Below are 12321 nucleotides of genomic sequence, written 5' to 3'. Positions count from 1 at the left end.
AGAGAGAGAGAGAAAGAAAGAGAGAGAGAGAGAGAGAGAGAGAGAGAGAGACCGCGGGAGAAATACAGCGAATCGAAGAATGAAAGAGACGAAGCACACACGCGCGAAAGAGTGAGATAAAGAGCGAGAAAGAGAGAGAGAGAGAGAAGGGGAGGGACTAAATGAGAGAAAGCGAGAAAATGAGAGAGAGTGAGAGCAAGAGGAAGGAAGAGGGAGAGAGAGAGAGAGAGAAAGAAAGAGAGAGAGAGAGAGAGAGAGAGAGAGAGAGAGAGAGAGAGAGGAGCGCAGCGAGCCAGCATGACGTTGGTAATTGTTACGTGGTAGTGGTACGCACTACGTTGGTACTCTGCTTCCCTGCATATTGCAAGACATCACACAGTCACACACACCTGGCCGATACCCGCAGATTTCACATACACAATGCATGTGTACACAGTACACACGCATGCACACACGCAAAACACGCACGCGCATTAACGCGCGCACACACTCCGCATACACGCACACGCACTGACGCACGAACACAAAACTCGTACATGCACAGTCGCACACACTGACGCACCAACGCTAATATAACGATGATCAGCGCTGTAACTTTCACACTGCCACCACTTTATGCTGCGATCACTATACGTACATAGACTTACTCCTTAAAATGATTACGTCACCGTAAATAGTAAAAAATAAAAAAAATATTTCCACTTTTTCACAAAATATAAGTAATTCTGTTCACTTTTTATGGTTAAATTGCTGCATTATACTTCTTATTTTAGTATATTGTTCGATGTGAACATACACTCGTGACGCATACATAGCCCATAGCAAGCAATTAATGTTGGGAACACTAATATCAAATCGTCCAGGTTTTTTGGATTTTAACTAGTTGAGAAACAATCTTATCAGGTAAGAATTTGACGATACGTTTAGTCCCGTCTTAAAGTTCTTACTTTTAATGTAAAAAAATAACAACAACAATTTTACAAATTTTACCATAGAAAATTCGTGACGTAGTCAATTTAAATAATCGATATGTTAAGACCACGGTACGCGCAAATCCGAGACTATAGGATGTCCTTGCGCGTTCAGCGTGCCTGGATAGTCACCACGCAGGCACACACAGGTAGAGCAGGTGAGTTTAATACAACAGCTTACACTTGTCGACAATGTATCTATATATACACACGCGCGGATTGCGGCGGCTCGGTCGATCCAATCCTCGATCGGCACAGTTTAGCAACGAAGACGTTGCTAAGTTTTCGGCCGCGCATTTTCAGAGACACAACTGGAAAAATTTGGCCGCTTGACAGAATCTCCTTCCAATCTTCTCTAGAGATTCACATCGACCAGTGCCGCTCCCTCGCGGCCGAGCGACCAACACCCGTGTAACTGTTAACCCGGTCTAGTAAGAGCGCGTTCATGTACCCTGCGATGCGAAGTTTTCCTGGTTGATGTTGCCGGTGGCGGTGCACGCTCCAATCTTCGAGACTCACGCTGCTTGCGCACGGTAGAAGGCCGCCTCTGAGACGGGCTACTGCGTTAGGGAATTACTAACATTCACACAGCCGCAACATAAAAATCCTGATATTCCCGTTGTGGTGGCACAGACTCATCGATTATTTGCACTGCTCTGGCAGGGAATTCTTTTCATTCACACTGCCGTGACACAGGAATTCTCAACATTCACTCGACGGTGACACAGAATCCCTGCTATTCACAGTCCTGGTGTTGTGTGCGATACGGGATTCCTGACATTCGAGCTGCTTTGTGACAGGGAAATTCTGACAATCGCACCTCGGCCTCTGCTTGCTTCCGCGGCCGTACGCGCACAACGCTCACTCTCACACGCGCTCCCGCTGACGACTGCCCACTACGTCATCTGACAGCGACAGTCGGCGCAGCTGCGCCTTCTGCTGTTGCTGTTGTTGCTGCTACTGCTGCTGTGGCTACTACCGCTGCTGCTGTTGCTGTTGTTGTTGTTGCTGCTGCTACTACTACTGCTGTTACTGCTGCTGCTATTGCTTCTGCTGTTGCCTCCGCCGCCGCCGCCGCTGCCGTTGCTGCTAGTAAACGTACTGATACTGTTGTTGCTGCTACTGGTGGTGGTACTGATGCTTTTGCTGCTGCTGACGCTGCCACTCCATCGATACACCCGCAAACCAGACCACATACATCCTCCCTTTCCCTGTACCTCCTACTCCCCTTCCTCGTACTCCCCAGTCTCCCCCTTCTTCTTCGTCTTACTCCGTACCGACAGACATCAGCACGCACGTACACCGGCGGTCACAAGAACGCCGTATGCCCGGCCTCACGCGCGCACGCACACACTCACACACGCACTCCACACACGGAGCTATAGCTAGCTGTCGCCGGGCCGTAATTGCCGCGATAATGTGCGAGAAAGAGAGGGCAGGGGACAGAGGGAGAGATTTGGAGAGAAAGAGATGGAAACAGGGAGAAAGAGAGAGAAAGAGAGAGAGAAAGAGAGAGAGGGGGGGGGAGGAAAAGAAGGAAAGGAGAAAGTAAGGGAAAGAGAGTGCAAGAGGAAGAGAAAGAGAGAGGGCAAAGAGGAAGAGAGAAAGAGAGTGCGCGAGAAAAAGAAAGAAGAAGGGAGAGAGAGGGGGAGGGAAGAAGAGAGAGAGAGAGAGAGAGAGAGAGAGAGAGAGAGAGAGAGAGAGAGAGAGAGAGAGAGAGAGAGAGAGAGAGAGAGAGAGAGAGAGAAGAGGAGAAAGAGGGAGAGAAATCGCGAGATTACATAGAAAATATGCGTGATCTTTACTTTAGGACAAATTGTTGTGAGATACATTGTCATTGCATCTATGATCTAAGTTCTAACAGGTTTCGTTGCAAGAATCCGAGGGAGGGCCCAGAGCCATAACTGCGAGCTTTACAGCCTTGTTGTTCGCTTGGCACACCCATTTTTCTTTAGCTCATAGATCCCCACCTGAAATATTAAATACTAAATTACTTGATATTAATTATTATAATACTTGAAGAAGCAAGAAAACCTTATTTATTTGTGCCTGGTTTCTCAGGTTTCTACCGCTACCAGCCGGAAGTTGATCACTTACCACCACGCGTGCCACGTAGTGGGAGAATCTAGAACTACAAATAGAAATGACCACGCCACCGGTACCTTGAGCCTTGATGCTTGAAGTCAACGTAAATATATTTTGTTTTGATCATTGATGACCGCTTATATACTCGAAATTCGTTTGTTTCTTGCACCATATAGAGTATAGCAAAGTAGAAAGTATATGAATATGAAGTAACTGTATATGAACCTTTGCCGTATCATGATTTACACACAGGCACTTGAAGCGTTTCAATAAAATATACGCTGTGGCTATATGCCCGGCAGCCGGGCACGGTCTTCGTTTTCCTAAATGCCCGGCAGTTCTTAACCCTAACTCTAACCCTAACCCTAAACCTAACAAAACCCCTAACTCTAGCCCTAATGTCTATCTATCTCTATCTATCTATCTCGCGTGCACTCTCTCTGCCCCCATTCTGCGCTCTATTTCGCACACACCTCTCTTCCACACTTCCTTGTTTCTTCTCCCTACTATCTCTCCCTCACCCCTGTCTCTCCCCACGACAACGGGAAATAGATTTTTCGGGGCGCGAGATTTGGCGCCGCGCGTTCGTTCAACGGATGCATCCATCTCTCTATTTACGGTAAAAATGAACCGCTGGTCGAAGGGTGCTGCTGGGGCGCCGACAGTGCCTATGCGCGTGCTCGTGCGTGCAGTTCCGCCTGAGCGTATTGCGTTCGTATTCATCATTGGGTGCACGGCGTGAATGCCATTATCTAAAATCCTTTGTGATTGAACTGCCTATATGCGTGTTACATCGCGATGCTCGGCAAAACGGTACGCAGCATTTTCAGAAATCAGCAAGTCAATAAATCCGATGGATTGGTTACCGAGGACATTGCCAATAACAAACGGCGTACAAACGCCATTTCGCGCGCAATCGCAGCGATACGGCGAAAGCGGCACAGCGAGCTAGAAGAAAAATTTGAAAAAAACTCCCCGTGAAATCTTTTTCGGTAAACTCGGATTTTATTACGTCGAATGGATCTGCTAGTCGAAGAACGGAAACGATTTCGCGCCACGAAGCACAATTGACAGTGCGCTCCACACAAGATCAAGGTCAGAGCCGATGTGAAGGTCAAGACCGAAGAAGGCGGGTCGAATCAGAGATCGACATCCTGGTCAACAGCTGTCAAGCCGAATTCAACGTTCAAGCCGCAGTGGCCGATCCAGGGGGTCCGCGGTCGCCCCCTAGAATTTTCAGGGCAAGGGTATTTTAGCCTAACACCCTCCCCCCTCGGGTGCTTCGTGCCCTTGAGCTCGCATGATTCGCCCACCCTAGAATTCACTTCTGGATCCGCCACTGCATGAGCTGCGGTCACTACCCTAAACTGACAACCAAGCCAATGCTCGCAGAATCAATGTCAGTCTCAAGGACGAGTTATAGCACAGCGCAGACGACAGGTGAATGGGTTACCAAGAGAGATCGCGCTCGCGACGCATCGTTCACGAGTGACGAGAAAGCGCGAGGCGAGTCGCTTCGTTGTAAACCATTACTGTACATTCGCATTCGCAGCCGGCTGTATAGACGCACGGGGCCTCGCAGCAGCAGCAACAGCAGCAACAGCAGCAACAGCAGCAGCAGCAGCAACGTCATCATCTTCATCAGTATCATCGTAATCATTATCATCATCACCATCATCAGCAGCAGCAGTAGCATCCCCGAGTGATCACGATGGCCTGAGTCTGAGCACGCGGCGAGCTAGCATTGTGTAAGGATTTTATGAAGCCATCCATCATATAGAAGCACTTACGCGAGCCATAAGATGAGATAATACCGCGTGTCCAGCCGCAACGCTCACCGGTTCTTCAACCCCCGCTCCTAATACAGTAGCGTACAGCACGCACGCGTACGTAATCACCAAGGAACACGAACACCAGGGGCGTAAATCCGTACCGAGGAGTGGGGGGATGATCGGCGATAGCCGGGGGCGAAATTAACCTTGGCTGCCGCAGGCAGGCCAGCGTGCCGTAGGCATGCCAGTGCTAGGGGGGTCTGGGGGCATGCCAGTGCTAAGGGGGTCTGGGGGCATGCCAGTGCTAGGGGGGTCTGGGGCATGCCAGATTTTGAAATATTTAAGCCATTTTCCTGCAATCTGAGGCATACTGTGGCCATATTCCCATGTCTGATGACACTATCTCAAACCTAGACTCAACCCTACAAGTTAGGATTCAAAACATTTTTCATGACTTTTCAGAGAGCGTACACAGTTAGGTTACTATAGTAATAATACATGTATTAAAACACAGGTAAGAATTGCAATTTCTCACAATTTCACGTGTTTTTGTATGTTTGCAACCATACTTTTTGGGTATTCTTTTTTTTTCTCTTTTTTTTTTTGAATCTCAGGGGTGATATTTGTACAGGCCATCCACCCCTCCTTCAAGAGCGGGGGGATGCATCCCCCCATCCCGGGATTTACGCCCCTGACGAACACACACCGATTGCGTTACTACAAACACGCCCCCTGATGTCGCTGCTCCCGGGAACAGTTGCAGGAGTACTGCTAAGTAAGGAAATAGATACAATATGAATAATGTAACACAACACAAGAGTATGGGGCTTACATTACATCTACTCTTGTGTTGGGTTACATCATCGTATCTATTCAGAAACGTATCGCGGGGTACTTTCTAAACGCACGCGTGCGGCTTTATCGTCGAGCTCTACGAGCGCCCGCTGCCCATTTCAGATAAGTGCTCATAGATTTTAATATTCGCGAGGGCATTGCTGGTGTTTCCACTTACCGACAGACATAACGTAACGAACAGATCGTTGGCTGTGGCCCACGGTGTTTTTTGTTAAGCAATGGTGCGGTACACTTACTTACATACACACTGCTTACACATACTACATCTTAAAGCTTATAATGAAAATATTTATTTGTAGATTTTATATATTTATGTCAAGCAGTTCTTTTTATTTATTATTTAAAAGGATTCGAGTAAAATAAGGCTCAACATGCAACTGGAGCCCACAAAATGACAAGGCCTTCTTGGGCTCAGTGTGGTACCATGTGATAACAACACCCCAGCCTCAGAACACAGCCCCACGCAAAGACTACCCTCACCCCCATTCAAAAATATACTGCGTGTCACACGAAGCAATGACATGTAAATGTCACGTGTTTCCTGTACGTCCGCTTTATTAAGCTCAGTGTAAAAACACAGCCAACCATTGCATTTTTATGTGTTTTGGCATTTAATACGCCGTGGCCAGCATTTCCTCCCGAAACATGTAATCCCTACCATTTGAAAACGCAGTCCTGTCAGGCTTTACATAAGGAAACACGCGTTCTTGTTTAATTACCATACTGGGGTCATTCCACTAACTACTACTGTAACGGAGCCACGACAGCATGGAAGAAAGATTTATAATAATGCAACCGTGTAATGAATAAAGTTCTATGAATTTCTTTATAATGCAGGGTGCGAAATTAACGGGAGTCCGGAGTCAAATACTCCCTGATTTGACATATGCAGGAGTCCGTGTGACTCCTTGAAAATTCTGCCATGCTAACTAGTTCGTTCCGGAGCACGGCCTCGCGGAATTACTGTATTTGTTCAGCTGATGTCCAAAGAAAATTTGGCAGACGTGCAACTGCACGAATCTTAAAAATAAGCACATGCGTTATTGTTAATATTTTTAATTTTGAACCTCAGACTGCGGACTCCCTCATTTTGCTGCGGACTCCCTCTTTTTGAGGGTAGGGAGTCCGTTGGACTCCCTTGTTCAAAAGTTAATTTCTACCCCTGATAATGCAATAAATAATTATCTCAATCTGCATTCAGTGTTTTCATAATGATTGGGGAATCTTAATGCTACTGAGATAGATATCCCATTTACACTATAGTAATTCTGCAATTGAGATTACTGTGAGAAACTGAGAAATTCATGAAAAATTCAGGAAAATTAGCTTTGTAACACTAATAGGGAGTTTATGCAATGCTCCAGGTGTATATTAACAGGAGTAAGACATGCCAAAGCAATGGAAAGTCATAATTTATTAACCCCCATCTACAAATGATTTACCATGCATAATTCAATCAACATAAAGTGAAACGTTAACATAATGTAATTTATATTATGTAATGATATGCACTTGTATTGCCCTTTTGAATGGGTGTCTTTACTGTCTTATTATGCATGAGTATCTGTCAAGGTAACATTGGCGTGGTGTGTGTTACACTGAAATCTATCTAGCATAAGCAGCATGTTTGTACGTGTGTGTGTGCATGCATGCTGGCCTTTGTTGCTCTCCACTCATTCAAAGCTACCAGTGTCTGGTGTGATTACAGCCACATGAGGAATGTGTACATCCATGAGGGGTGCACGAGATGGGTTTAGGGTAAATAAATTTTAATTTGCGCACCCAACTTTCTGTAAACATGTATACTTTCCTTTGCACTTATGTATACTTCAAATGCAATTAATTTAACTGACAAAAAAAATGCACCCATTGAGTCTTAGTGTCAATGTTTAAGAATATGCTGTATTTTCCCATCAAAACGTCATGACTTTCGTTCTTGGGTATGTCATCCAGTTTAAGCTCTTGGGATATGCCGTTAATGTCTCATTTGACTTAGCTAAAGCCGTAAAGGCTAACTACCTGGCTTTACCCAAGCTAGGTCACACCCCATGGCTAGCTATAGCCCTGCGTTATTATCCACGTAACCGTGGGCTACGCAGCAAACTATCCAGATCCAGCTCCAGCTCTACCGGTGTAGCCCCCCCCCCTGCACTTCCACTACATGATCGAGCACAGGCCCTTGAAGCGTTTCAATAAAATATAATGCTAACTAAATACGAAATCTATTTACTACCAAATTCTTAATGTTTCTATACTCTCTTTCACCTATTATTGCCGACAGTTTCCTGTCAAATCCTACGTGCAACAATATACGCTGCCGGCGCCACTGTTGGACGCTTACACTAATATATATAGCAGGTAGGAAAGCGGGATCGCAAAATTCGCTCGACGCTCGCTGGATTTCACACTTTCACAGCACGAATACACATCCAACAGCTGCCATCTTTGTTTCTATGTCAAGAACAGTGTTCACTTGTTATAAAAACATACTGTCTCTGTTCGTAACCGAGCTATGTCACGCGAAATCACACAAAGACTGACGAAATTCTCGCGTTCGCAAACCTTGCCCCGTAATGTAAACGGCTGTCAGAATCTGGGCTATACTGGGACTCACTCCCACCTCGATTACCCATCGAGTGACTAAGCTAAGCCCAGAGGTGGGAGTGAGTGCCAGTCTATGGACTATAGGCGGCGCGCAGGCGGCGCACTGCTTTCCAACTCCCGTACGAGCCTCGCCATTGGAACGTTGCAAAAACGTTGCGGCGCAAGAATGAGGTCACAAAGAGCGCCGGTAGGTGTTTCCTGATTCTGACAGCCATTTACATTACGGGCAAGGTTCGCGAACGCGAGAATTTCGTCAGTCTTTGTGTGATTTCGTGTGACACAGCTCGGTTACGAACAGAGACAGTTTGTTTTTATAACAAGTGGACACTGTTCTTGACATAGAAATAAAGATGGCAGCTGTTGGATGTGTATTCGTGCTGTGAAAGTGTGAAATCCAGTGAGCGTCGAGTGAATTTTGCGATCCCGCTTTCCTACCTGCAATATATATTAGTGTAAGCGTGCAACAGTGACGCCGCGAGAGCAATGTCGCCGGCAGCATATATGGTTGCACGTAGGATTTGGTAGTAAATAGATTTCGTATTTAGTTAGCATTATATTTTACGCAGTGGCTACGCGTCCGGAACCCGAGCAACCCAGCGGTCGCCTAGCCTACCAGGTACGATCCGGACATCCACTGTGATTCGCGCGACTCGCGTACACGCATGATTGCGCAACGGGACGGCTCTGCTGATTGCCGAAAATATAAAATATAATAAATATATATGCACTTGCTGCCGTCTATCCTTTCATCCGTCCTCTCTCGCTCTCTCTCTCTCTCACACACACACACTCACTCTAGCTCGCTCTCTCTCTCTCTCTCTTTCTCTCACCACACAACACACACACACACACATACACACACACACACACACACGCACACACACGCACACCACACAGCACACACACACACACACACACACTCGGCAAACATCAGAGCGTACCGTTGCGCAATCATGCGTGTACGTGTCGCAAGATCACTGTGTGAGATGGATGTCCGGATGCGTAGCCACGGCCTATATTTTATTGAAACGCTTCAAGTGCCTGTGTGATCGAGCTCCTGTCGCGGAGCGAAGTGGCTATATACACCGATGGAGCTAGCCACAAGTTCCCTTCTCGCTTAACACTACGTTGGCGAAAGGCCTACCTCCTCCTCCGCGTCCTAGGCGAGAGTCCTACGCCGTGGAACAGTCGGAGAGCCTGGTCAGTTTACGGTGGAGCTACATTTCACTACGACAAGTGAGTCACCGAGTGTAACATGCAACTTAACACACTGCCACAAGTTTTAAAAGAATGAAGACTACTAATTACGAGTTACGATCTGCGATAAGGAAGACTAGTATACTTACGAGGTGGAGCGAGATAGTGGCAGAGCCGGCTGCAACAATTTTCCACCTAGCGAGGTAGTGACCGTATCCTCTTCTTCTTCGGCACTGACGGCAGTAATAGTATTACTATTAGTATTAGTACTATTAGTATTATTAGTACGATTGTCAGTCAGACATCCATCCGCCTGTAGTAGTACATCAACAATGATCTTCCTCGCCACTCCACTCATGGCATCTCACTAGTCTATTAGATGTTACTGACTAGAATGGATAACAGTAAACATTGACACGTCATGAAAACAACAGCATTTACGAATAGAAAATATTAATTTCCAGCCATTGTGACTTGTCATTTGTTTACATCCGCGACTGTGGCGCCATCCCATGTCAAATGTTTCACATTTTGGTGATGGGCAAATAGGCACATTGGTGATGGGCACCGGCACTTCTATTTCTATGGATGGGCATCGTAGACCATAGTATTAGAATATCGATACGATATTGTTATGTCAACACCTTATCTAAGATTACATATTAACTGTAAAATACATGCGCGGATTCGAGGCTTGTAAGAAAAATATGATAAAAGTTAAAACACCAACAAATATAAAATTTAAACTACAGGTGCCACACTTTGACTTGGTTTTGCATACCAATTTGTCTAGTATTAATTAGCATGTCAATATTTATCAATGTACATAGAAAATATGCGTGATCTTTACTTTAGGACAAATTGTTGTGAGATACATTGTCATTGCATCTATGATCTAAGTTCTAACGTAACAGGTTTCGTTGAAATCGTTGCAAGAATCCGAGGGAGGGCCTACGACACACGCACGCACGCACGCACGCACGCACGCACGCACGCACGCACGCACACACACACACACACACACACACACGCACTCGGCAATCAGCAGTGTCCGTGCGCAATCATACGTAGCGCTGTCGCAAGATCACTGTGTGAGATGGATGTCCGGACACTGCTAACTAGCGGCTCCTCGTCCGGAACCGCGTCGCGTAGCCACTGGGCCTATATTTTTACACAGTGGCTATTATGCCGGCCAGCCGGCGTATATCTGACGGCTGCCGGCTCGCGCCCGTCTATTTTCTTTTCTAGTCAATCAAGAACATAGGGCTGTATGCAGCGCTTGCTATTGGTTGAAGCTTGTTTTCTTCGCGATTATACATAGCACATCCAAAACTATTATTCGCTATATGACTCGATTAGCTAGTGTGCCGTATAAACGCTTGGCGTCAAGTATGAAAGTCGGAGGATCGAATCCCGTCATTCGTTTCTAATTATTTTTCTCGTTTTCTGTGTTTTTCTATCTCTTATCTGTTTAACATTTTTTTCAATTAACGCAAATATTTACATGACTTATTTACAAACATTTAATAACAGCAACATTAATTTTTACACAAATTAACAAAGATTAAATTTTTTATATATTTGTTTAATAGAGCGTTTGCGGTTATAGTTAGGATTAGGGTTAGGTTAGGGTGTTAGGGTTAGGGTTAGGGTTAGGGTTAGGGTTAGGGTTAGGGTTCGGGTTAGGCGGTTAGGGTCCAATGCAGTGACATGCCCACCATAAAACAGGAGTTTGAGGCACGTTGATTTGTATCAACCAATGGCAGCGCTGTTTAGCACCTATGTTCTTGATTGACCTAGGAAAAAAATACACGCCTGCCGGGCACGCGTTCTTCGATTTCCTAAATCCGGCCAGTGTTTAATTTTTAGCTTCATCTCAAGTAAACAAGGAGTTAGGCGTTAAAGTTAGAGATGTTAGGGTTAGGGTTACGTGTCTCGTAGTTTAGGGCTAGAGTTAGGGGTTTGTTAGCGTTTCAGGGTTAGGGTTTAGAGTTAGCGCTTAAGAACTTGTCCGGGCATTTCAGGGAAACGAAGTACCGTGCCCCGGCTTGCCAGGGCATAATTAGTCCACAGCGCTATTTTTTATTTGAAACGCTTTCAAGTGTGCCTGTGTGTACAATCATTATACGGCAAAGCGTTGCATATACAGTTACTTCACTACTGTCATATACTTTCTACTTTGCTATACTCTATATTGGTGCAAGAAACAATACGAATTTCGAGTATATAAGCGCCGCCGTCATCAATGATCAAAACAAAAATATATTTACGTTGACTTCAAGCATCAAGGCTCAATGGTAGCCGGTGCGTGGTCATTCTCATTTTTCTGTAGTTCTAGATTCTCCACTTACGTGGCACGCGTGGTGGTAAGTGATCAACTTCCGGCTGGTTAGCGGTAGAAACCTGAGAAACCAGGCACAAATAAATAAGGTTTTCTTGCTTCTTCAAGTATTATAATAATTAATATCAAGTAATTTAGTATTTAATATTTCAGTGTGGGATCTAGGAGCTAAAGAAAAATGGGTGTGCCAAGCGAACAACAAAGGCTGTAAAGCTCGCAGTTATGGCTCTGGGCCCTCCTCGGATTCTTAGCAACGAAACCTGTTAGAACTTAGATCATAGATGCAATGACAATGTAGCTTCTCTTGCCAGTTCCAGATAACCATTCCACAGGGGCGCTCGATTACGACTTCCGCGAACAGTACAATGCGGTATGCGTTATAGGTGGCGTATAACAGTAAGCCTCGAGTTGTTCACCGGTTGCACTACTTCCGTTCTCTAGAAAATAGCGTCTTTTTTGCGCATTTTTTTGCCGCCGAAATTCGGCACTAGAGGGC

At 45.7% G+C, this 12321-nt stretch overlaps 2 protein-coding genes across 2 annotated transcripts in view; one reads left to right on the top strand and one right to left on the bottom strand.

Annotated features, from left to right (window-relative positions):
* The window catches only part of LOC106804735, a 124694-nt gene extending 114751 nt beyond the window's left edge, over positions 1-9943 (bottom strand). Inside the window, exon 1 of the mRNA XM_014806056.1 lies at positions 9634-9943. Within this exon, the coding sequence (XP_014661542.1) occupies positions 9634-9842 (209 nt within the window). The 5' untranslated portion in view covers positions 9843-9943. The remainder of the gene's footprint in view (positions 1-9633) is intronic.
* Positions 3090-12321, top strand: part of LOC106804749 (mannosyl-oligosaccharide glucosidase-like) — a 19242-nt gene continuing 10010 nt past the window's right edge. Inside the window, exon 1 of the mRNA XM_014806073.1 lies at positions 3090-3159. The gene's annotated coding sequence lies outside the window, so the exon portion shown is untranslated. The remainder of the gene's footprint in view (positions 3160-12321) is intronic.

The sequence above is a fragment of the Priapulus caudatus genome, unplaced genomic scaffold (assembly GCF_000485595.1).
Source record: "Priapulus caudatus unplaced genomic scaffold, Priapulus_caudatus-5.0.1 Scaffold85, whole genome shotgun sequence".
In the NCBI taxonomy this organism is placed as follows: domain Eukaryota; kingdom Metazoa; phylum Priapulida; class Priapulimorpha; order Priapulimorphida; family Priapulidae; genus Priapulus; species Priapulus caudatus.
The sequence above is the reverse complement of the archived record's forward strand: the minus strand, read 5'-3'. Positions and strand labels throughout refer to the sequence as shown.